The sequence below is a fragment of the Rhipicephalus microplus genome, chromosome X, assembly GCF_043290135.1.
Source record: "Rhipicephalus microplus isolate Deutch F79 chromosome X, USDA_Rmic, whole genome shotgun sequence".
In the NCBI taxonomy this organism is placed as follows: Eukaryota; Metazoa; Arthropoda; class Arachnida; order Ixodida; family Ixodidae; genus Rhipicephalus; species Rhipicephalus microplus.
The window spans coordinates 342,316,483-342,343,977 of NC_134710.1; the positions used below are offsets into that span (position 1 = coordinate 342,316,483).

General features: G+C 42.6%; 1 protein-coding gene across 2 annotated transcripts in view; it reads right to left on the reverse strand.

The window, feature by feature from the left end:
- The window catches only part of LOC119162342 (polycystin-2), a 67,172-nt gene extending 39,964 nt beyond the window's left edge, over positions 1 to 27,208 (reverse strand). Inside the window, exons 1-6 of one of the 2 annotated variants that reach the window (XM_037414763.2) lie at positions 26,834 to 27,208; positions 12,079 to 12,192; positions 10,802 to 10,932; positions 9,235 to 9,485; positions 4,840 to 5,064; positions 3,881 to 4,043 (exon numbers count right to left, since the gene is read on the reverse strand). In XM_037414763.2, the coding sequence (XP_037270660.1) occupies positions 3,881 to 4,043; positions 4,840 to 5,064; positions 9,235 to 9,485; positions 10,802 to 10,932; positions 12,079 to 12,192; positions 26,834 to 27,080 (1,131 nt within the window). In that variant the 5' untranslated portion in view covers positions 27,081 to 27,208. Of the gene's footprint in view, positions 1 to 3,880; positions 4,044 to 4,839; positions 5,065 to 9,234; positions 9,486 to 10,801; positions 10,933 to 12,078; positions 12,193 to 18,078; positions 18,151 to 26,833 lie in introns of those variants that run through there. The other variant, XM_075879798.1, reaches the window with a different exon arrangement.
- Between the last annotated feature and the right edge of the window lie 287 nt (positions 27,209 to 27,495).

The window sequence follows — 27,495 nt, forward strand, 5'->3', positions numbered from 1 at the left end:
TAAACTTCACAGCTCTGTATGTGGCCATTGTGTGGTCACACAAAAGACTACTTTTAAAAACTTGCATCAAGAGAAATAGAAATCTGCTTCCTATGTTGTGTGCTCCAAACATATACCTTCAGGCTGCAAAAAAAATATTCTGTTATCTGTAATAGTTTCTGATATATTGCAGTAATCTTCATGCATGGTGTACAAAATTGCCATTTTGAGAAAATGAAGAAAACAAAGAATTCTAATGTTTTTAACTGTAAAAATGTATGTACTTGGAATTACATAGCCATTTACATATATATGAATGCTAGAAAGCCTAAGGAGTGCAACGCTGCAAGCTGATCGAAAATTGAACGAGTACTTCTCGAATTACAGCTCAGTAAAGTTCATTGCATGTAACCATATACAGAAATGTTTATATTAAAATAAAAAAAAATGAAGCTGCCCATTAAAAATAGGCTCTCAGCATTATTCTTTTGTGCACAGTTAGCTACATTGTGCAAAAACAAGTACAGCTCTAGCTGTCCTAGGTCCGCTTTTACTGAACAAGCAAAAGAAAGTGGTCAAAATCTGTGCTTCGAGAATAATGATGTTAAAACTTTATTTCGCCGTTCCGAGGGAAAAATATCATGCCACACATGCTTTTAGTCGGTTATTATGGACCGGGAATGTAATAGGACTGATTGATTGCACGAGCGTGTCGTTTCTTCTAGTCCTGTAGCAAGTTGTCGCCGTGTGCTCGTCTGCGGCGAGGCCGCTTATCAGTTCGGTGAATGTACTGATGGCGATGTGCGACAAATGTGCGTGCGTCATCCCCAATCCGTCGAATAACACGGTGATGTTTTCCGGCTTGTCCAGAATGAGTTACCCGTAAACGTTGCCAACCAAAGTTGCTCCCTCGCTCAAAAATTTCGAGGCTACACGAGTGCCGAGGTGTTAGTTTCCTTTTCACGTAAGACTGTCGCATTTTCGAGCGGAGATCGCGACAACGTAGCGAACACGTTGTTAAAAGCAGTCCACCTGTTGCCAATAGCCTCCATTGCGGGAGTGGCGGGCATGTTCACCGCGAACGGATTGCCTTTCTGTTGTTCGTCGACGTGCGGCGTACTCCACTCTAACGACCCGTCGCGCAGTTCAAGGTCCTTTCGTCAGGCGGGGGGAACCGCGGCATTGGCACGTTTAGCGGTAAGACTGCGCTTCCGTTCCGTCACTACAAGGATTGATATCTCTTGTAGCTTCACTTCTGCTTTTTTACTTGCCGCCCTGTAACTGTTGAGGCTGCAAAACACAGTTGTTCTCAGTAACGTTGTCGGTAACCAACGGGCTCGTACGTGAGTTAGGCCTACACCGGTACTCGGGCAACCGCCGTTGACCGCGTCGAGTTCGTTATCCTCATTGTCCTGAGCCATAGCAGGGCTCTTTCTGAAGTTTACAGCGAATGAACGACCGCCACACCCGCTTCACAAATTATTGTAGCACGGATCTCCTTTACTGCCGCAGGCAGTCAGTAGCACCATGACAAAATGGCGCATGTCCGTGTGCGTCACGATAGTCAAGCAGACGCCGGAAGCGCCCCTTGGCCAATCGGATGCTTAGGTTTTGTCACGTGCCCCAAGCAGCCAATTCAATCGCGCGCAAATGCTTCTCGATGAGACGTTTTTGTTAAAAAACCAATGCGCAAGGCGAGCCAGCATTGGCAGGAAATTGAAGATGAAGAACGACCCTTCCAAACGAGACCAAGATGAACACGATAGCTCGTGTGTAACAGTCACAGTTTGGCGCAAAAAAAGCGCGATTTTAGCGTCAATTTGCGCTCACATTCATCTCACAGGGATGTTATAAATTGATGTTGCGCCAAAAATAATGACACGAGAAGGTCGAAACTTCTCAGATAGGTAGAAAAATAGGTACAGATTTCGAAAATGTCAGCTTCAAAAAGTCGATTTTTTTGTGATTTTTGGCCTTCTAAGACCAGTGTCCCCGCTTAATATCGCGAGATATCAAAGAAGCACATTGCATGCTTGTAATAAACTGCACTGTGCTCTATACTGGTTTGTGTGTTTTAAACAGTACCAGCTAATTTCTAGCTCACATGATATCACAAGTACACCGTAAACCACAAGAACTCGAAGTAATGGAAACTTATAGCAGGTAGGTTGAGGAACAGAAGGGAATGATTATAAGGGCCGGCCTGAATCAACTAACTTTCTTTGCATTTTCACCTTATATTTTCCTGGCCCAATAAACCATGCTCAGTTATTTGTCAGTGCTCATGGACTGTTTCTCGCCTTCACAGCAATTTTCCAAGTATTATATACTGAACGATATGACTGCAGTATGTTGCAGCACTCCTGCAGTAATAAAGAGACTATTTTTCCTCTTTGCAAGTGCACTTCTCTATCTTATATATTTTACCAGCTAAATGGGAGACAACACATACGCTTGCCAGCATGTGCAACTTCTCGTTTCTGTCTTTCCTGCATGCTTCACGAGGAACGAGTGTTTACATTCACACAAGATACAAAGCACTCTGCACTCCCTTATACCTTGGCAGACTGTTTTTACTAGGTTAATTGAGTTGTTGGATGTATAAATATTTATATTTGCTTTATCGTTTCCTGTCGTAAGGATATGGCTGAACATATTTGGCATTATATTCGGCACTAGCACAAACAGGTTTTTAAACTGTTTGAAAAACTGTTTTAATTGCAAACCTGCATATATCTCTCAAAATACAAGGAATAGTTTGAAATGTTGCATAATTTAATATAAATCTGCTAATAAAATTAACATATTTTCGGAGCGAATTTCGGAATGCATGTTGGCTTCATCGCACTGCTTCACAATAATATAAGGAAGGTGGCTTCACAGAACTATGCGGGGACTTTTTATTTCAATTTTCATTTTTCCTCAGTTTAGAGACTATTTTACTTAATACATATGGGTGATGCCACCTTCGGCTGTTAGGTAGAAGTTTTCTTCTTTTTGTATATTGCAATATGAATTATTAGGGTCACAAAACATTGCATGCACCAGCCCAACTGTTTTGATATGTATGCATCTACCGTAACACTGTTCGTTTAGTAGTTAAAGCTGCAAAACACAAAGGCTAACAGCCCAACATGGAGACACTGAAACCCCTCTATAAAATAGGCTATATATACAAATTGGGGAGGGGAGGCCGATTATATGAAGGGACAGCTTATGCACGAGAAAATGTGGCATCTATTTAAAACAGTGCATCTCATGGAAGACTGCTTTTTACTTTCTAAATACATGTGCCATGGGCATTTATCAGTGTAAAACATGCCTAGTCTCCAATCGTATTTACTGTTTTCGTGATGATAGTTAAGCGTGCACTCATCAACATCACCCACTGGCTGAGCACAGCTGAATTCACAGCATTCTATTGATGTGCAGTAGCGACAAAGAACACCATTGTTGAAGATGATGACAAATAAGGGTCAGCTCTATGGAGTGCAAGAAAAAAGGTGGTGACGTCAACACGCATTTCATCATTATGGAAAGAACAGTGGGAGAAGGCACACTACAGCAAGCAGTAGTTTCTAACTGTTCCACGCACCGTTCTCATAATCACACCGTTACCACTACCACCAGCACGCAGGAAAACGCTCTTGATTGAGGAAAAGCTGACTACTTGTGAGAAAAAGCCAACTTCTTTGGGCATTTCGTGCTGCCCAGAGTTTGATGTATGAAGCTAATTTTGTTCGATGTAGCTGTAAGGTCACACATTCATGTTAAAGCAATGTCATGTTCAAAAGCAGTTTGATATAAAAGATAATTTGATTTACCAGAGTTCAATATAATAAGGTTTGACTCTACTACTCAAGCACTAATCAAGAACAAGCCTTGGCACCAAGACACTCACCTCAAGGACTTCTTCGACGATGTAGTAGAGAATGAACAGCGTGAAGAAGAACTCACAAGCCATGATGAAGTAGTCGCTAACCGACACATATCGCAGAAGCTTAACCGTGCGAAAGCTCCAAGACGGAATCATGCCTCCCGTTGCGGGAAATTCAAACACCAGCCTGCACGCAGACAGAAAAGCTTTGTTCACATGAAGGCCAATTCTTATAAAAATTAAAGCCTCATTTCAGTCATTGTGCAAGCATAAACACACAAACACAACCATAATTTGAAGCAGGTGAAGTAAATACCAGTAGTACTGTTATTTGCTCTGCCAGCTTCTAGACTGGTGTGCTGAACAAGTTCACCCACCTCACATAGTTAACTCAGCGATTACATCAAGGCAGTCAGCTAGGTATGATTACCTTGCATTCAACTATAATCACTTGAAACAGAAGTGTTCAAGAAGATTTAAAAAAAGAATGCATACTCCGCACATGCTATTTGTCCTAAAGTTTCCAATGTAAACTTATGGCATGTTCACAATGTGCTTACAATTTTCTTACAGTTTGCACTATGCTTACAGTTTTATTAATTACAAATTTACTCACTTCTTTGCAACAATTTCGTGTGTCCCACAGCACATAAAACAAAGAGCTGAAGTTTTGTGGTCTATCACCAGACTTATACACATTTCCTACATAATACTGCCATTTTATTTCAAACACATTAAAGAATGTGATATGCGAACCTTTGCAATGTGCTAAAGAGAGTGCTGAAAGCATTCAGCTGTTAATACCAGCCACACATAGTGTGCAGGCACAGAAAGCACTCCATAATGACAGAAGTGCTTTTTTCCCCAAAATGTGAATATGACACACCAAGTAAGAGAGCCATGCATCACATGAAGTTAACATAAGATGTGATAAATACGAGCTCAATTTATCCGTATTTGAAACGGGGAACTAAGATGCATACTTGATCACACAGAAGAGGTTGACATTTGCGTTGTAGACAGTGAAATCCAAAAAGACCGCCCGTGTGGCACGCCCGATCCAGAGATTCTCCTTCAGGTCAGCCATGACCTGTGTTGCTGCCTCTTTGGTTATACCCAGGTCAGCATAGTAGCCAGCACCGCTGTACGATGACAACAGGCCCCAGTGGTCTGCCCCATTCAGATCCTTTTCAGTGTGGTACGTCCAGCTAGGAAAATGGAGGAAAACAATCAAGTCATCAACATCTGACTTTTGTTTGCCTGCGTTTGTAAGTAATAATAATGCATGCTTTATAGACTGTTCTTTTGCTGCTTGCTGCAATGTGCAGGCAACAAGGTGTACTGAAATACAATAAAGATGAGCACCACCAAGACAGAAAAAGTAGTGGGAATGAGAAATTTGGTCAAAATGACCAATTTTTCAACTTATTATTTTCCGAGGTCCTGAGAATATATTTCACATCATGGTGAAATATTAGGCCACAATAAGTAGTAGATGTTGAGAAAAAAATATCTTAATGGTGGGTTGTCATCAAAAGCTATGTGAGAATTGGGCTTTAAAAGATGCAAATCTACAGCTTTCCCTTGGTGTGATGCCACCCTATTGGCATCATCATGAAGAGCACAGATCGAAGCTCAAGATAACCATAATGCTGCATTTCTCCTGTGAATGATAAAGCCAGCTTTCGTCCGAGTCACAATTTCTTAGCTCCTAGCTCCAATTTCTTTGAGCTCCATTTTCTCAGGTTTCGTTTTTTGAGCAGTTGCTGTCAGTCATCCCTGTGTCATTTCACAACAAATGAAGATTAACCACTTTGTTTTATGCACTTAGATTCTGAGACATTGGTGAGTGCTGTAAAGCTGTCCATATTTGTGTGCACATTGTACAGTTTTTTATATTCGGCTTCTTGTAAAAGTTGTTTTTAAGACGATATGCCCAGGATTTGCAAGATGTTTCAGCGCGCGAACAAAGGAAAAAGAACAGGGTAGACAGAAAGAGCGCTGACGTGTGGGTGCATCTATGTCGGGCAAACCGGCAGGTGCATAAATGACCGCCTCCGAGAACACCGAAACAATGTGCACAATGTGGTACAAGGGCATCTTGGCATTCATTGCCGAGATTGTGGGTGCACCCCTCTCTTTGATCGGTGCTCAATATTGGCAAGGCACAGGGACCAGCTTACCCGAGAAATTATTGAAGCCGAAAAAATACACTTGCTAGGAGATAAATGTGTAAGCACATCATCGATTGCTTTATCACAGGCTGAACGTGATTACCTAGCTGGGCTTTGAGGCAATAGAGGACCTGTCACACGTGTTTTGTTACTGATGTGCAGATTAGGCGTGCATTTTACCTTCATGCTCTGTTATCATCCTTTTTAGCAGTATATATTCTTGCCACTCTGTGAAATAAAGTTAGTTGGCAGCGCTCTTTCTGTCTACCCTGTCCTTTTTCCTTTGTTCGCGCGCTGAAACATCTTGCAAATATGACTACGCACCAACTAGCCCAAGTTACCACTCTTATGCCCAGGATATTTCAAAAAAGTTTTTGGTGTGTTTACTTAAATACCGAAAAACAAGCCAATAGCATTATGGCACAAAATAGGCCCTAGTAAATATCCTTATGCAAAAAGTATTGATGAACTTATCGCTAATTATTTATTTATTTTGTGATATTAATGGCAGTCTATCATGTGTTGTAACTCAAAAACTACATTAGATAGCTCCAAACCAATTTCAGTTGTGATATCAACACAACAAATGACATCTTCATGCCAAATTTTATCACTTATCGTTATAAATAACAAAGATAGTTCTCATTGCCCCATCCTCCACCCTTAAGAATAGAACAGAAAGGCCGTCACAGGCAACTAACCTTATTCTCAGAACATTAGTGACATATATAACCATAGCAAGCAGGCTCACATTTGCAGGAACCACAATGCACAGGTAAATGAGTATCTGTTCTTGGAAAGAGTAAAGATACCTTTGAGCATGAAATCATGGAAGCATACTACATTAAAAAGAAAAGAGACATGAGTGTTAGTGATACATAGATTGCTCTGCATGGTGGTCAATTTGATTTTTTTTAGTCTTTTTTTGTTTAGTGGAGTTCTTTATGGCATAACTTTTTTGTGAATCTTATTGTGAGTTTTCTGAAGAGCATGTGAGACGATGTGCCCGTGCATAGTTGCTACTGTTCTATATGTTGCTGATGTTCCGAGAATGAAGTTAGTTTCGAGTGATGCCCTTCCTGTTATCTTCTTAATTTTTTTTCCTTGATGGCACAAATTTTTTTTTTTGTATTTCAGTAAGCATGTACCAACCAGCCCAACAAAATGTTTTATTAAGTAACAAGGTGTCTACAGGCAACATTCTAAAGTAAAATAATCATCCTTATTAAATAACTATTGAAAAGAGGTTTATTGGCGTGTGCTGCAACGGCGGCCCTTCGATGAAAACACGATCGGGACAGAGCAACGGTCAAGCATATGCCGGCGATGATCAGCACGAGGCGAGGAAGAGAAGCCCAGAACCCAGTACCCAAGCGGTGGCGATGTTGCTTGCCAATGATGCGTTTTCTTCTTCACAATTTTTCCCCACCGAAAAAGAGCCATCCTGGCGACCTAAGAGTCTGGAGGCAGAGGACTATGATATGGCTTAAGGCGGGCGACGTGGACGATGTCACGTCCACGCCAGCGCATGTCGTCAGATGGAGAAAGTGGCTCAATGAGAAAACTCACCGGCGAGGTTTGCTCCAAAACGTGGTAAGGGCCCTCGTACTTCGGGACGAGTTTTGAGGAAAGGCCGGGGGTTCGGTAAGGAACAGCCAGCCATACAAGCGATCCCGGGGAATAGCTGTGGCTTCGTGAAGAGTCGGCGTTGTTTTCTTTTTGGCGCTGCTGTTCTAGTGACGTAAAGGTGTGTGCGAGTTTACGGCACTCTTCCGCTTTTCGGGCAGCTTCGGACATAGATGGGCATTCGGATGCGTCGGGACGGTATGGAAGGAGAGTGTCGATGGTGTGGGATGGTTCGCGTCCATAAAGAAGAAAGAAAGGTGAAAATCCAGTGCTAGACTGTGCCGCGGTGTTGTATGCAAACGTGATGAAGAGAAGAGTGCGATCCCAGTTAGTATGATTAGATGTCACATACATCGCGAGCATATCGCCAAGGGTGCGGTTAAATCTCTCCGTGAGCCCGTTAGTCTGCGGGTGGTATGCCGTGGTCTTGCGATGAACAACATGGCATTCAGAAAGCAGAGCCATGACGACTTCTGATAGGAATGCTCGACCTCGGTCATTTAGTAGTTCTCGAGGTGCACCATGTCGTAGTATGAAGCAATGGAGGACCAAGGACGCTATGTCCCGCGCAGTGGCACTTGGAAGGGCGGCGATCTTAGCGTAGCGTGTTAAATGGTCCACAGCGACTATGATCCACCGATTTTCATCTGATGTTGTCGGTAGAGGACCATAGAGATCAATTCGGATCCGATCGAAAGGTTTGGCAGAGCACGGAAGCGGTTGAAGCGCACCGGACAAGAGGAAAGGCGGTGATTTGCGGCATTGGCAGTCAGGGCAGCCCATAACAAATTTTCGAACAATATTATACATTCCGCACCAGTAGAAGCGATGGTGAATGCTTTCGTAAGTTTTGAAAACTCCGGCATGGTCACATTGGGGATCGTAGTGAAAAGAGGTGCATATTTGGGATCGCAAGCTGCGGGGGACAACCAAGAGCCACTTACGACCTTCAGGGGCGTAGTTGCATCGGTGTAGCAGCTGATCACGAATGGCGAAATGAGCAGCTTGACGTCGGAGAGATCGTGATACCGCAGTGGTTGACGATCCAGAGAGACAGTCAAAAAGGGAAGCGATCCACGAGTCCTTGTGTTGTTCACTGGCAAAGGAGTCGAGGTTGAGAGATGCGACGGAGTTGGTACCAGTGGTTCCGCAGGCCGAGTCGGAAGGTTATATTTACATTTCACTGCAAGATTAAGGCCTCTACAAGTGATCACCATTACCCCTGCTTTGTACCACCTGTCACCATCTGATGCCTGCAAATTTTCTTATTCCATGAAGCTACCTAATTATCAGCTGTCTTGAACTGCTTCTCTTCTCTTGGTATCTACTATTTTGTAACCTCAATAGCCAACTGGTTATCACCTCCAGTGAACAAGATCCCTCTTTGCATTAACAAAGTGTTAACAACAACAATGTTATTATTATTTATATTATTATTATTAATCATTAACTTAATCATAAAGATGTCTTTAATAAGGTGCTCGTCAAAGCCTGCAAAGAGTGACTACGCCTAAAGAAATATGTAAAGTGTATAAGAAAAGCCACAGGGAGGCAGACGACAAAAACAGAAATACTTACGCAGTGCCATTCATAAGCCCAAATGGACTCTTGTCCTCGAAGTGCGGAGAATAGTTGTCGAAGCACTGGGTGATAGCCTTCTTGAAGTCTGAATGGACATTGCATGAGTCATTGCGCACACGCAATTGACGAATGCGGGGGCTCCCTAGAAGCCGATTCTCATATAGAATGTTTCGATCATCTGCTAATGTGCTTTGATTATTGTACCAGTTCTCCCAGTACAGAGCACCAAGCATCACATCCTCCACGAACTGCATTGGTGAAGAAGAGAAACAATACGAAAATTGATTCAGCCAAACCATGCGCGCCAACTGACTTTTTGTCGAGTTCAAACACACCATTTCCTTTGTCATACTAGCAAGCACCAAAGGTCCGAATGGGCGCAAGCGTGCACAGAGTACCGATTTAAACAGGCCTACAGCACTGCCCACTTTTCACAACACCTAAGTGTTACCTGTATGCAAGAAAACAACTATTATGGCACCCTGAAGCAAACATAAGTTATGCAACCTAAATTTGCAGATGAAATACATGCAGAAAGCTACAGCCTTCCAACAATTTTTGAAACATGCACAGTGCACAATTAGATACCTTTCTTGCTCCCCCTTAGAGGAAAACCAGCACAGACGTTTAGAAGAGTTTTCTACTACAGTCAGTAGCAATTGATCCACTAATAATTTTTGTCACCTGAGTTACACTTGCATGTGATAATTAATTATACTTGCTTTTAATGCAGACAGCATTTATTTTGACATTGAACGTTAGCAATGGCATAGCACTGTGGAGCACTTAATTCTAGCAATAACGGCAGTCAAAGTTTGCTTATTGGACGAGCCTGCAAAAAGGCACATCACTCCGGTTACGGCATAGTACCCCAATCTGCTAATGTTCCGCAGAAGGAAGAGTACAGATAAGATTATTAGATTACTCAAGGTCCTTAAGAACTATCTGGAATAGCATCTCACTATGGCTAAATTGGTTATAAAACAATCTTGTAGATACTGCGGACACAACGTTGGGAAAGCTGCAAGGCAGGTATTTGTGTAGTTACAAAACACTACTCTCATAACACCTTCGCAACCAACATGGCTACTTGGTACTTGGTGGTTACAATTTGGATCCCTTAACAAGGCCCCAAAAATTTCGATCCCGCCACGAATGCTGTCTAATCTTAGAGGTCGTGGCCAGCAGTTGCCTGAATTTTCAACATTTCTGGTTCTGTGTGATTTCTAGTGAAAGATAATGGCACCAATCTTTTTGTTTTGTTTTTTTTTGGTACCAAAACAACTCTTTCTGCCAGCTTTATGTGATGCATCTGCTTTTATAATAAAATAAAACTTTGCATGAAAGCAACTTTATACATTTTGAAATGACTTTTCATGCAATACAAGTTATTTTAGTTTGTTGGTTGGTTTATGTCAGGAGTCACCAAAATATGGCCTATGGAGGCCTACCAACTGGCACAAATGTGGCCCATGTTAACCGACAAAGCCTACATTGTGCCTCCTGTCCCATGTGTTGCACTGTTTTTTTTTGTGTGTGTGACAATGCATGACAGCATACATACCGACCAAAAATTATCAAGGTTAGTTGAGCCACGGAGGTTGCTGGTGTTGTCTTTGTATGTAGAGTCCAAGAAGAGGTCGCTCATAACTTTTGTTTGGTAGTACATAGTAGGGCTCATCATGCCAAAGGTCACTGCAAAAAAGGGTAATCGACATCTATATAACATGGTGTGAATGGTATTACACAAAGCTGATGTGGCAACGATATTGAAAATGTAGTTGACATTCATAAGAGGTCCCACACACAGTTTTGCAACTCGAGGACCTCGTCCTGCACAAATATTGAATGAAAGAATAAGTGAACATCTATGACGAAGAAATTGTATGAAGCAGTCTTGCAACTTGAACTATGGTGATCAAGCTGTTTATTAAAAGCACTCAAGAACGTACCTGATATGCCAAAAAGGGTTGACAGCTCAGATGTATGATATTTAGAACCAGACTTACTATATATATATATATATATATATATATATATATATATACATACATACATATATACATATCATCCCTGATAGAGATATTTCATTTAAAGCTGCTTTTATGAATAGCGAATGTTGTGTTTTTGAGAACTTTGCAACAAAATTCGTAGTTCCTTTATACTGATATGCCATTGGCACATATCTTCACATCCTCAATTTTTTTTTCGGCGTTCCCTTTAGGCACACTGAAAGACAGTGAAAGAAAACCACCTATATTTTTTTGTTCTCTAAATATTGGTATCGTTGATTTGAAGGTGTTTTAACTGAAAGTACTTTGAAATAAATTTGTTTTAAAATCTACATGAGAACAAATTGCTTCTTATATTGGATATTGCAATAAAGATTTTAACTGTGACAATTATTTTTGATCACTACCTATTGCACAATGACAACAGCCAACATTCTACACGATGTAGCTTAGCAATGAACTCCTGAACAGAAACTTTCTCACTCTTACAGTCAATCTTATATGACATATATTCAATCCATAAGGTTGCGACTTAAATTTCTCGACATACCTACATAACAGCACGATCCAACAAACGAGTACATATATGACGAGCGACTTGTCTACTGTGTACAGTAAAAATTGTACCTAAACAGAAAACTAAAAATAGATGTGAACACATGCACTTTACCACCATGTGAGCTTTAGTTTCGCTGACATACAGCTGGGAGCGTCCATTGTTCAGCCAGCAAAAGTTATGAAAACAGCTCTAGTAGGCACTCCGCATCAACACATCCTAAAATAAACACCTTCTGAACACCATAACCAAGAGCCAATAAGTGTAACTTACATATGCAGAGCACTACGAGGAAGACAACATAAATCAACAGTTCTCGCAGGGTCGTTCGAATGTACCATTCTCGATCTGCTTTGGCCCCGCCGAGTTGACGGGTGGACCAGAGTCCTGCGTAGAAAAGGAGGAAAGGGATAGAGATAAACGCAGCAGTGATTAAGGCTATGCTATTCCAAAATTAGAAAAAAACACTTTATTAACTGATGACAGTGAGAACATACAACTGAACAATGACTATAATTAGTGACTGAACTATTTGGCATCCACTTTGGTTTAAATTTCTAAGGCATTTATGGGCATTTATTTTCCATATAAAAAAATTTCGCACTTATTAACACTGTATTTCTTGTTTCTTTCTTTTTCTTTTGCTGTGCCCCTTTTTAGGCACCTGTCTTTCAATGCTTCTGTCCAAAGGCAGTCCACATCACCAAGGCCGCCGGATTCTCACAATAAGGTTTCTTCCTCCACTTCCTCCTCACATATATTCATATCAGGAAAGAAAATGTAGAATGTAAAAGCTTCATATTCATAAAGACAGTGAGACAAAGTAATTACACCTGACACACGATAAAATACATGCCAATACAGCTACAGGGGTGGTCGAAAGTTTTCAGGCCACTATCCCATGTAATCCTACCATAGCACAGCCTGGGAGCTTTTGACCACCCTCGTACATGTAAAAATTCTCTAAGTGAGCTGACCAAACTTATTTTTTTTAAGCCTGAAGTGGTTATGTTGGTGCGCTTATCCATGAGACTTGCACAAGGATTGGCTGGACCATAAGTGCTAACTAGGTTTCGTTTTCACGAGGTCTCCCAAGAATTTTATAAGGTCTCATAAGACTGTTCAAAAAACCAGCATGATTTTCTAGGACTGAGCAATGACATCATATCAGGAAGTTATCACATAATGATTCACATCATAATGTAATCAATTGTCATAATCGACCGGTCACAGCTGGGCCAATCTTGGAGGCATTGCAACACCAGTCGGGGCAAAGACAGCTACAGTGGAGAGGGGAGAAACATTACAATTGACTGAGAATGTCAATGTGATTTATTGCATGTCTTTCGCACAGCAGCTCATTATGTCTAGCAGGATGTCTCATCTCTGATTATTTAACTTAATGCATTACCAAGGCGGCAGCAGGCTTTTGCCTTCAAATTTTAGTGTGTGTAACATGCTGAAAATTTCTGTTTGTCATTTACATTTGTCCAAAAAAAAGCTGAATGCTGCATAAGGGAACGAAGAAGGAGAAGAATTTTGTTAATAAAGTCCAGTGAAGTTGATTCGGGGCGAGCCTGAGCCCCAGCGCATCGGCCACAAGCCCTTGGGCTCGGGCGGCTTCTTCAGCTCGCTGGACAGCACATAGTTGCTGTTCTAATAAGGAGCTGAGCAGAGCCTCTTCCCAATGCGCCTTGCGGTCTGAGACTGCCTCTTCGGGTTTTACAGTGAAAGCTGTTACGAGATCAAAACTCGGGTCAGTGCTGCCGTAGTTGTCCGCCACCGGTGTCTGTAACCATAACGCACAAAAATAGAAAAAAAAACTAGTACCCATGACACAATGGGGCTCGAACCCGAAATCCCCTGGGATTCTACCACTGAACCACGCCAGTGCTTGTTGGCAAACTTGCCTTAGGCAGGCTTGATGTCGGGAAAGCAATCGCACTAATACAACTTATAAAGTGTTTTAAAACAGCGAAAGAACAACCAGTCGTAGCACAATGCGAATAGCATAACGAGTGGGTCGTCCAATGCTCCAGCCCATTACAAAAGCTTGTTCTTGTTCACCTATTAACTGTGGCGCATACCCGCTTCAGACACAATTCCTGATCGTCATCAGCCACTGCATGAACAATTGGCACAAAATCTCTTGCAAGTGTTTAGAGGATACCATACTTCTCAGAAGAATGATGAAAAATAGCATAGTAGAATGCCAGCCTACTACACAAAAAGTTTTATTATTAATGCCGTAGTGGGTATCAAGCAAGTGTGCTTGCAGTAGTTACCCAATGAGTGTTTAGAAAAGGCTCCGAAAGGCCGCTTTTCTAGCCTTTGCTGTGACCGTGCTGCACCTTCCGCACAGGGTTTTTGTCTAATCTGTCATCTAAACATGAGCATTCACATAGTATGTGAGCAAGTGTTGCCCTGCCATCGCAAACCTTGCATTTTTCTGTGAAATACACATCAGGGTAACAGAGACAACAGAGAACTGAATTAGGAAAAAAAATTGAAAAGCCATATCCGAGAGGTTTTACCACAAACAATGGTGCATTTTTTGAAATACAACAGATGCTGGTCTTCCACTGTATACAATATAGTTAGGGTCCTTTGTTTTGGGGAAAAACACGTAATGTAATTTCTGGTTTCAACACCTCAACAGGTTTTATGAAATATGACTTTTCCTTGAAGGTTACCCCAAAGCATAACTTGTAAAGTGTGAATATAAAGAATTCTTTCATCCCGTTCAGCGGCAATGTGTACAATTGTGCACACAAACTTCAGAGGCGTGTGACACACCTTATGTTTCTTTGAAAAGCTTGAAAAGTAGCGTGCAAATTCGTGTAGACCTGAGTGGACAGCCAGTGCTCATTCAACGTTACTGTGCTGCACGTTTTTGCAGAGCAAAAGTTTGTTTGAGACATTATCGTGTTTGGCAACCGTTCGACGGGCCGTGTTCCAGGACCAATGTCAAGAGAATTATTTTTCTTTGCCCAAAATGGATACAACTAAAAAACAAACTGTGTGTACTATTCAGGCCCTATATTTCAGTCTTTTTGTGCAAAGATTCAAGTTCACTGACTGCAGAATAGTCAGGCACTTATTTTATGGTACTTAACATAAATTGCTGAAACTCACAAAAAACAGCACATTGCTTTCTTTTTTTTTCTTGCTATGCAATATTCAGTGCCTTGGAATTATCCCATGTGAAGTTCACACAATTGCAGACAGTGGATCATAATTTGCACCTGAAGGGGGTTATGACGAAGCCTTAAGAACGTCATTCACATGCTGGCTTTCTGACAATGCTACCCAAACCTAGTAAACACAGCATACTGACGTTGCTCTGCATTGCAAACGATAGTTATGATGTTGAGAGGCTGTTTTCCAAACCAAAATATATTTAGAGCCCCAATAAGATTCGTATAGGCCAAGAAATTATCAAAATTTAAATGAAAATGTTTCCTGACTAGAATTTGTAAGTACATCGGTGTGCACAACTTCTTTCCTTATATTTTAGCTTTGTCAGTGAAAAGCAGAGAACAAATTAAGCGAGGAATTGCCTGGCGTATCTTTATCTGTTTTTGTTTGTGATTTGTTTGAAAAGTGTTTATGATATATTCCAACAAAGATTGCCTATTAAGTTCACCACATGACATCTCAGCAGTTATTTTTCAGTGTATGTCCCATGAGTGATTTCACTATTTAAAATATAATGTTAGTGTATCCAAAAGGAGACTGTTACCTATTTCAAGCAAGTGATGGCCACTACAGAAGTCTTAAACATTGGCTACCAGTTAACATCCTAATTTCTCCTTAGTTCCTTTAACGTCTCCTTGAGACATCATGCCTCTTTTATATCTCTTGATTTTAGATATACATAAAACCAAAAAAAAACAGAAGGTTCTACATACTTATTGTGAATAATTTCTTTATACCTCAATACTCTGGACTGACAGAACTGAGGCACAATTTTGTACATGTTTCATAAACGAACAAATATTTTTGCTGCATGCAACTCTTTCAGTCATGTGTACACGTCCTTAATTTGTGACATGCAATTGAGTCTTGACAAATTTTGAGTGGCAGAAATGTTAATTTGTTGATATAACACATACAAAATTGTGTCCCGGTATCACTCCCTTCAATTAGGTGTTTCTTTTCGCCCATAAGCCATAAGTGCTTGCCACGTGCACTTCATGTGGAAATTAAGACATGAATTTCACACAGCCAAGTATCAGCATATGTACTCAGGGTGAGATGGTTATGTCTCTACATTAACACATCTTGGCACTGGCCTGTGAACAAAGATGAGACACAGCCATTTTCTGGAATCTTACTGTATCCAGAATAGCCAGTCTACTTATGACTCTGGAAATAAAGATTTTTAAGTGTGTACTCACCCTATTTGTATTTCTTAGCACATCTTTCGTTATATCAATCAAAAATATCTTACAAAGCTCAATTGGAGTGATACATAAAAAATAAACATAGATGTTAGGGGTGTGCCATATGCAGTGCTTCTTGCAACAGTAATTGCTTTTTCTACATCTAGATACCTCGACAAGCTGATGCAGATCAATAGAAAGCATTCAATCACCTTTTATCATGATACAATTGCCAATGTTTATGTTTGATCACAGACCTAAGTATCACCAGAAAGCCCAATGTCAAACAAAGGTAAGCTTTTGTACTGACTGGGCATGTGCACCCAACACATTTGGAGAGTCTGGCTGCATGATGCTAACTCCTTTTGATGAGCCATTGCCAATTTATAGATTGAGAATTTCAGCATAAAGCGAATTGATTGAATATGTGTGGTTTAACGTGCCAAAAACCACAATGTGATTATGAGAACCGCCGTAGTAGAGAGCTCCAAAAATTCCGAACCTGCCACCAAATTTATACACACGGGCCTACAGCATTTTTGCCTCCATCGAGTATAAAGCTGAAAATGAAATCATCAGCAGGACCCATGCAACATTTACTGGTAAATATTTAGAATTTTTTATCCCTAGCCATATCAATGGTTTGATAGGCTGCTGTAGTGTGGTGTGGTAATTTCAAAATACTTAATCTGTAATTATGAGCCCCGCCGCGGTGGTCTAGTGGCTAAGGTACTCGGCGGCTGACCCGCAGTTCACGGGATCGAATCCCGGCTGCGGCGGCTGCATTTCCGATGGAGGTGGAAATGTTGTAGGCTGGTGTGCTCAGATATGGGTGCACATTAAAGAACGCCAGGAGGTCGAAATTTCCGGAGCCCTCCACTACGGCGTCTCTCATAATCATATGGCGTTTTTGGGACGTTAAACCACACATATCATCATCAATCTGTAATATGGGCCCCGTCAGGCTGTTTAATGATGGCTGTACACAGTTTAGCTGAACTATAAGACAATATCTAGTAATTTAATATAAAAATGGGGCTGATAGATAGAGACATGGATGTGCGACAGATGTTGAATGAACATGAATAAGGCGACTCAGACAGACTGGCCCACGTTTCGATAGCAGGCCCTATCATTGCCAAAACTATACAGTAACATACATGCCGCAGCAAGAAGCAAGTGCATGTAAAGGCAGGGACACTACAGCTTTCATTCTGACGCTAGTACTGATACTACTCGTGCCTAGACGCGGGCAAGGTGTTTAAATAAAACAAAAAGGTGACAAGAAGCTGAAGAATACACATAATCTTCAGCGAGTGAACATGATATGCAGGTGCCTCAGTCACGACCTTGTCCTGCAGCCAACACTTGGACAAGAGAATTTATCTTGATCAGACAAGTCTGCCCTGAGTTTTTCGTAGCTCCTATTACCTACAAGTTGCTCGCCTAAGCGTGCACAAAAGTATAACATGCTCAAAAGCAGGTACTGTGATAATGATAGCGAGACTATACATGCTTCCATAGTGGTGGTAGCCGTAGTATCACCTGTCTGTCGAGTAATTCATTCACACGGTAACCGTATGGTTCTTTCCTGTTGGTTTGTCGCCTTCATCACTCTGAGGCGCAGATCACGATCGAAAGTCTTCCGGGGAATTCCTTTATCAGTCATTTTTCACGACAGTTCGGTCTCAGAGATAACGCTGCTGTCTTAAACTTGCGCTCCCATTTATCGTTTCTGATCATAGCCCAACGTCCACGCATCCACCGTGACAACTACAGTGACTAAGCGGTGACATGGACGTGTTTCCAGTGAGAATGAGCAGCGTTTATACCATGTTTCCCTTCCCGGTCTTTTCTCAGGGCTCATATCGCTGCGATTACTACTTACATTCGTTCCTGAAACGCGCCAGAGAACGTCATGTTGCGCGACGCAGCGAAAGGTAGCATCATTTATGCCGCGCGCTGTGCCGCAAAAACACGTACTCGATGGCGATGGCGATAACTATAGACTTTGGATCGGGTCACTAGCACTGAATGCACGGCGTAGCCTCGACAATATAAAAAACAAAAAAACACAAAAATATCTCATGCACAAAAACACCGAACAAGAGCTTAGTCAATAACATTGTTTTCAAGCTCAGCAGCGCGCTGCCGAATCCAGCAGTACACTGTTCGCGCGGGAAATTTAAGCTTTATTTGGCATGCTTTGGTACATGAAGTCGCAGCTGTGGAGGACGCGCTTTCTTCTTCGTTCTACATCATGCCGAAGTTTACCTGACCAACACCATCAAAAGCCACCGTGCTCGTATTCAGTATGCTAACGTCAGTGAAAACTCGCCACGGTGGTCTAATGATGGTTATGGAAGGTCGAGGGATCAATTCGGGCTGGTCGCGGAGGCCGAAATTGATGGGGGCAGAATGCTAGAGACCCGTGCGCTTAGATTTAGGCGTACGCTAAAAGAAAAACCCCACGTAATCGAAATTTCAGGAGCAATCCCGTGCACATAAAGCTGTATTCACATGACGCCCCACCGCGTAGGTCTAATGGTAATCGGTCGGCTGCTAACCCGCAATGACGGGATCCAATCCCGGTGGCGGCGGCTGCATTTTCGATGGAGACGAAAATGCTGTAGGCCCGTGTACTCAGATTTGGGTGCACGTTAAAGAACCCCAGGTGGTCGAAATTTCTCGAGCCCTCCACTACGGCGTCTCTCATAATCATATGGTGGTTTTGGGACGTTAAACCCAACATATCCATCAATCAATGTATTCACACGACGAACGTGATCGCGGACGGATCAGTCACGTGAGATGTGACAGCGATTTGGGCTGCCGTCGTTCCACGAATCGGCCCTTGCGGACCGAATTGGGAGCGCAGGAACGGCTGACGTATGGTGACGTAGTACGCAATCCGCAGGCTCGAATCGCGACTTGGTCCGTCTTGTGAATAGAGCTTAAATGGGGGCCAAAATGCCTGAGACTTGCGCGCACCTAACGTGCAGGCGGGCCTGAAGCATTTTCACCTAATCTTGGTTGAACAAAACACCCGAGACGACGACGAAGTCAGAAAGGCGCTGACTCGCGACTAACAATTATTTGGGAAAGAACAGCTGATGTATAGGTGAGGTGCAAATTAATGTTGATTGCGAGTCAGTCTGTGTTCTTTTCATTCGTTGTCGTCTCGTGCGCGCTGTTCAGCCAAGATGAACGCATAAAAAATCATTCCAGCTTCCATTTTTATGCGTTTTCGCCTCCATCGAAAATGCGTCTGCCACCCCCGGGATACGATTCTGCGACCTGCGGGTCAGCAGTCGATCTCCATAGGCGTCGCGGCGAGAAGGACGAGATAAGAGGGAAAGGTATTACAGTGGCGACTAACCTCTCCGCTCGCACTTGAGAGATTCCAGGACTTTCTGCGGCGGTCGATTCATGCGGCATTAAACTGGCGGATGCAATAAATCCCGAAGGTGGCGGGAAAATTCCACAGTCCCGTTATATTAAACATGCTCTGACAGATGTTTTTGAAACACCGGGTATGTAGCCTCAAAATACGTTGAACAATCACGAGACATAGCATAAAAATGCGCGAACACATGTTTGGTTAATAAAAACACCCCTACACGCTCACTCCATAGTATACTTTGATATCGCTTGGATTAATAAATAGTAGTTTGATAGCTAATAGACTGCAGGGCCATAGTCAAGGTGGCAATTTCGAAACCCTGCCTCCCCGACCTTATAGTTTCGCCCCGCACTTTTAAACGATAGTCTATCTTAGCGAACATCTCGGACGTTGTATAGACTGTGAGCTATACCTATCTATAGGCTTCAGAGAGCACGGTGTTGCCATAGCGCACCGCGCATCGCTTGTCAGCCAGCGGCCCAGCCTAGGCTCTGCTGTCTCACACGTTCATGTGTTGCCGCGCATGTGTGTTGGTATGTCTCCCTCCCCCAGTGATCCCGGCATTCCTTCATAAAGGACAGCCAACCACGCCGTGGGGGCATTCTTTCGTACACCTTATTTCGGCAAGCATGCCACATTAAAGTGTTCGTTCTTCGTTCTCACGGAGTCTTCCTCACCCGGTCTAGAGCCCACTTGGGCCATACGTGGCAACGGTTAAACATAAGGGCAATTTCTAACTATCATGGTTCTCCGTGGAATAGATGACAATATCGTGGCAGAGAAACGCTGTACTCCAGCCGTAGTATATCTCCCAATCGGAATCAGATGCTGTAAAAACTCACGAACTTCGATCATACTGACTTTCCAGGAATACGAATAATATACAACGTACGCATGGCCTATATATTTAAAACATGTGTAAGGACCTATGCAACCATAATATTGGCTGCCATGCACATAAACGCAGTCACCCCGACCACCATAATGAGAAGTCGTTTTTTTTTTAAATTTTTGACGTCATAGGTTCGATTGTATGCTATAGGGTAACAAGTTGTCGCTAATGAAAGATAACACACTTTCATTGAGTCTAACCAACAAAAAAACGATCCCTCAAATTTCCACTTCTTTCCTTTAGGTTGTTATTTGCGTACTAGGTGACCACTCCTCTAGAGCAGCCCCGCCGCGGTGGTCTAGTGGCTAAGGTACTCGGCTGCTGACCCGCAGGTCGCGGGTTCGATTCCCGGCTGCGGCGGCTGCATTTCCGATGGAGGCGGAAATGTTGTAGGCCCGTGTGCTCAGATTTGGGCGCACGTTAAAGAACCCCAGGTGGTCTAAATTTCCGGAGCCCTCCACTACGGCGTCTCTCATAATTATATGGTGGTTTTGGGACGTTAAACCCCACAAATCAATCAATCAATCAAATCCTCTAGAGCACCAAAGACACAGCGGGGACACCAAATCCGGAAGGCTGATTCCTGCTTTGATCTCTCCACCGAGTCTTATGTACCCTGGAAATCCCGCGCCATCCAGTTTATTATAATTTCAACTGGTGCTGCCCCGCCACCTCCATACGCCATTCACAAGCATCTTCCTGGTCAAACGTCCGCCCATGACGGTCGCATTTCGATGACAGCGAAATTACAGAGGTGCGTGCCCTAGGTGGTCGAGATTGTATTCAGAGAGCTCCAATACCGCATGTCTCACTACCATATCGCAGTTTTGGCACGTAATACCCAAGAAATTAGATCCTCGCCTGCTGACAGGGGCGTAAAGAATATACTATTGCAATAATGCTTCTTTTAAAGACAGCTATACATCAATGCGATAATCGAACCTAATTAAGTTATCACAATCACGAAACCGGCGTTTGGGAAACAGGCCACAAAACCTGAACTGGAAACACTAAATGTTTCCCGGGGGTATCTACGACAAGCTGGGACTGCGTTTGCTGGTGCTCGTCCTTCTATATACCTTTTCGGTGATCAGATGGACGAACGTCTCCTTTATAAATGGAACAGATAGCTGCACACCACCAAGCTATAGAAAATAACTTTTTGGCATTATCGTCTCTTAACTCGACATCATGTGTTGTCCACCTCAATTTTTTTCTTTAATAGAAAGAAAAATTATTAAGTTAACATTCCAACTTTCTGCGCCTTTCGAAAATGCAACCTTAGTTTCTTCCCTCAATTCATTTTTTTGTTTGTTTTTCGCATAACTAGTTGCTGGGCTAGTTGGTAAGTTAACTTGGATAACCTATAGACACAGAAAAAAACAGACAGAAAAACAAAAAATACGTCATATCTCGCTAATTTTCTGCTACCAATCCTTCAATTGCCTTTCACTTATTTCGATCACGGACCTATTTAACTTCCTAGTGCTGTCCCTGAAATCCAAGGCTTCTGAAGACCAGTGCATAAACATACACCCTGTTTGATATATTCAAAGAGTCTGCTACATTCGCTCTGTCATTTCTCTAGCTTAACCTCAGCAGCTTAACCACGACACCTTTTCCTTTACTGAATCTCGCTTAATAATCACACCTTCTAAAAGGCAACCCGACTTCTCTTCAAACAGTAAAGCGGTTTTCCTTTGGCTATCATAAAATGCTCCACACCTTATTTCGACGTTACCATTTAGGTAGTTACTTACAGCGGTATTTTTTTTCACGCTGCAATCCAATTAATCTTCTTCACGTGCCACACTTTTCGCCTAATGCTCTTTGTTGCCATATCGCTTACTGCAGTGGCAGCCGTGGCAAGTCTCCTAGAGATTTCTTTCTCTACTGTGTATCAACATTCCTTTACCTGAACACTTTCCTTGACCCACTTAAAACCACATTTCGCTCTGAGCTTCAGGTAAAGGCTAGCCCGTTTCTTAATGGCCATTACAGCCGACTTCGTTGACTTTCCATGAATATCTAACGCGGGGCGTTAGATATATACGTTAGATATATACTTACTCTGACGAAGGCCGTGCCACGGCCGAGACGTTAGTAACGATCCTTTTCTTATGTGCTATCTGCAAGTTAATTCAATATAGAAAATACCCGGACCTGTCGTGCCTTCCCTTCAAGTTCTATATATATATATATATATATATATATATATATATATATATATATATATATATATATATATATATATATATATATATATATATATATATATATATATATATATATATTTATTTATTTATTTATTTATTTCAGAAGTACTGCCAGCCTCACACATGAGGCCTTAGGCAGGGGTGGGTGATACAAAAAAGGAAACATATGAAGATACAACAGGAAAGGAAACACGTCACGTAAAGCTACATCATCAAGAACTAGTGCATCAAAGTAAAACGCTAGCACTTACACAATTGTAGTGGTTTACGCGTACACGTACAAAAAAAAAAACTATGATGACAAACATCTGTACACTCAGAACTAAGAAACAAACATCATATAACAGTGCAAAAATCGGCAACATTTCAAAAATACAACGCATTGATATGAGAAAAGTGATAGAAAGTGGAACATAAATGTAAGCCTGTTCAGGATGCGCGGTGGAATAATAAAGGGCGATGCGCAAAGAAAGATCAAAGTCAAGTGGGTTGCTGGTGTTTAAGTTTTTCCACGAACGACTGAACGGTCTCGCAGTTCACCAGATCGGCAGAAAGAGCATTCCAATCAGTGACAGTGCGTGGAAAAAATGAGTTTTTAAAGGCTTTCGTTTGACAGGAATATTCCTTCAGTTTTTTTGGATGCTCGGAACGAGTTGATCGGCGGTGAACCGTTTTTATGTACGCGTGCTTGTCTATGCGTAGCTTGTCGTGGTAAAGCAGAAACATGTACTTTAATCGATCATGTTGCCGTCTTGAGAGAGAGAGAGAGAGGTTGATAGATATATAGATAGATAAGCATCAGCAGCGAAAAGAGACATAAGATTGCCGTATACATGGCCATAGATAGTTATTTGGAAACATGGAAACTCAAAAGTACTTCATTTTTGTAAAAAAATATGTGTTTATATACACGGGTTTTAGTTATGTTAACAGTGCTGCTGTTTAAAATGTCGCAGTCCTACCACATTAGTAAGAAATTTTACCGGAGCAGAATCCAAAAAAAAAAAACACCCATGCTCTAGATTGAGGAACCTCAGGTCACCAAATCAATCAAGAGTCTGGGCACAGTATGGCGTCCTTCGTAATACTACCGTTGTTCTGGCTGGCAGAATCCCTAAACTGGGATTGAATTCGCGAAACTTTCTGCTGCAAAGTGATTTCTGCAATAGGCTGGCGACCTTCACGAATAATATGACTCGCGTCAGTATTTGTTGACATGTTTTTTTTTTTCACAAACAACGCCACATGGAGCAAGAGCTTTATGTGAATACGGGCCTGATTTTGAAATTGAACAGGTTACCCAAGTGATGTATAGGTCCCACGTAAAAGGTGAACAATAACTAAAAAAAACTCATTCCGCCCCTTCCCATGCGTTATGCGTGGTTGCACTCCTCCATTTGATATACATGCACTCCTCCATTTGATATATAGTTCGTGTATAGGTATAATTCACGCAGTTAAAAGGAGCGCTGACCCTAAATTATTTTTTTTTTCTGTTGCAGTAAGTAGCTAACCACCCACGCATGAACCCCGGCTGAAAAGCCCGTCTGCTCCAGCGCGCGACAGTTAATTGTTTGGAGGTGGTTTTATAGCGCTTGGTCACAGTATCGGTTTCACAAATCGCCAAGTGAGGCACGACTCAGAGTGATATTCGTGTAAACATAGCTGGCTACGGGAGAGCACATAAAACCGCGTGAGAATGAGCGCCACGCTGAGAACTCTTTTTAACAAAGGCTTCTTGGGCATATGCGTGACCTATATGCTATCTTTAGGTACGTAATGGTAGCATATGACGTCAGCTGAGTGCGCGCCTATCAGAGGCGTATACAGGATTTATTTATCGGAGGGGGCAGGGTGGTCTCTTGATTTCGGGCGGCACACCTCCTTGAAATCGTCATTTTTCACTGTGTATGCCATGGGGAAAAAATTCAAGAGGGGGGGGGGGGGGGTGAGCCTGATGTACCACCTCCTGGATACGCCACTGGCACCTATTGGTAATGCCGCGGACTTTTGAAATTGTACCCGATTATAGTCTTGGTATCTTCGAAAACAAAAACAAGCTGTGGTATCTGATAGAGGCTCGTACCAGGCACCGAGTTTTGCATTTGTTTTACAACGCTGCAATTGTCGTGTCTCGCAAATATTAAACATGGAGCGCGAAACCGCGTGCTCAAACGAAGCGACCATCATATCACGCTGTGATAAGCCGTCTTTGTGCTTCACTTATGCAGCCCGTTCAAGTCCTAATTATTGGTGACGGTTTCTCAATCACCTTTCCAAGACACCAGTGACGCTTTATACTTCTGAATAAACCTTTATCCTATACGGATATAAAAAAAGGCAGATCCCACGTGCAGTGGGAATCGATTGTATGCGAAGCACGAATGAGGAAGGTTGATATGCCACCTTAAAATCAGCACAACATTACGAGGCGGACGTAAATTCTGCCATGCATGACTTCCATGTAATGATTACTATGTTTGGACGTGTCATTTACCTTCGTCGTCTATTCACGTCACGTGATACCAAATTTGGCACACGTGAAGCTAGCGAAACGGCCGCGAGCACATTATGAGCTTAGCATGCAGTCATGTTTTGCATGACACGCATGTCATGATTATCATGTTTGGACGTGCCATTTACTTTCGTCGTCTATTCACGTCACGTATTAAAAAACTTGGTATATGTGGAGCTAGCGAAACGACCACGAGCGTGCTATTAGCGTAGCATGTAGTCTTCTTTACATGACACGCATATCATGATTATCGGTTTGGACGCGTCATTTTCCTCTGTCGTGTATACACGTCACGTGATACCGAATTTGGTGTATTTGAAGCTAGCGAAACGGCCGCGAGCACGCTATGAGCGTAGCATGTAGTAATGTTTTACATGACACGCATGTCATGATTATCATGTTTGCACCAGTGATATACCTTCGTCATCCGTTCACGTCACGTAATACGAAATTTGGTATATGTGAAACTAGCGAAACGACTGCGAGTGCACCATGAGCGTGGCGTGTAGTCATGATATAGATGACATGCATGTCGTGATTTCTACGTTAGGCTCTGTCACTTACGTTCGCCTTGCTGTCATGTTATACCATACCAGTTTTGAATTATGTCATGTGAGCGAAACCACCGCAAGAGCTGCAAGACCATGAAATAAATATAATGAAATTCATGACATACATGTCATGATTCACTAGTTAGGACTAGTCGCTTATGCTCTCATACAGTCATGCCATACCAATTTTGGCATCGATACCATTATCGAAACGGCCAGGATAGATAAAAGTCGTAGGCATATAGATAGATAGATAGATAGATAGATAGATAGATAGATAGATAGATAGATAGATAGATAGATAGATAGATAGATAGATAGATAGATAGATAGATAGATAGATAGATAGATAGATAGATAGATAGATAGATAGATAGATAGATAGATAGATAGATAGATACGCTATAAGTAGTCGAATTTCGTCAAGAAATGCTACGCAGTTAATAAACTTGCTACAATTTAACACATACATCCATTTTAACTCCTTCGTCCTATATGCGCCAGTACATGCTAAGACTAAAGTTTATTCGACATTATCAGTGTTCTTGTTGCCGTGTTCATATTATACATGTAAAGCGACGATGGTGATCGAGACTTGGGTTCACATGTAGAAACTCACTCGAGCATCAAATTCTTATTTTTTACGATTACGATCCACATAATCAGAAAATAGCTGCCGTTTTGCTTATTGAAGGTGCACTGAGTGCAACAGCTCATAATGCATAAATGCACGAATGACCGTAGCTTTTCTCGATTGACACATCGTCTGAACCCACTTTTTTTCTTCTTCAAAATACGCGCCGCTTGTTTTGATTGGGCGTCACTGACGTGGCGCCAGCCAATAGTTGAGCAGCCGACAGGGAGTAGCGCGCCTCTTCGAACTGAGCCACAGCTGCACCGATGTCACACTGCTTTCGTTCTTACGGAAAGTGGCAATTATGCAGAGTTGTCAGCGCATTATCGCCGCTCAAAAAGACCAAGAAGTGAACAAGTTCGCTTCTTGCGTTCGCTTCTTGGCCAGGGCGTGCGGCAACAGCGAGAAAGTGAGCGAACAGGCAGCACTCACCTCGGAGGCCTCTCAAGCAGCTCGCGAGGCATCCTTTCTGCTCGGGAACGGTAACTATTTCGCTGTCGTCGACGATTTCGAACTGGTCGTTGGCGCCGAAAGCTTCCAGGTCTCGCGACTCTTCGCGTGTAAGCTGCGCCGTGTTCCAGGCCGTGCGACCGGCGCTGGTAGGTCGGACGGAGCTGCGCGACCTCCGTTCACTGCTAGGCCGAGATGAATCGGTCAGATTACTTGCTGGGTTGCTCATACCCCGTTTTAACGTCCGGTAATAGCTGTCGATCTCCCTGCGACGCGAAGATTACTGAGTGATCTAAACCGAACTTCGCGCTTCCCCGGATCTTTGAAGCCCTTCTTTCGTGTCGACTCAGAAGAGCAACGGAGTACTGAAACCGAAAACCGAGAGACGGGGATAGAGAGCGCCCAACATTCATTCCTCCGAGGTTGACTGCTCTCGACGGGCGATTGGCCAGCAGCGTGGTGACGTCATACAAGAGCGCGGTTGACGATGTCGGGGTTGTTTGTGAGGGGGTGGGATCAGAAGCGTAGTCCATTTAATCAGAGTGCGAGAGTTTTCCTGCCCGATGAGGGCTGGGGGCTGGTTCCCGTTGTTTCCACAGTTGACTGAGGGGAAAGGTTGAGCTGCTTTTCGGTTTGTTTTTCGT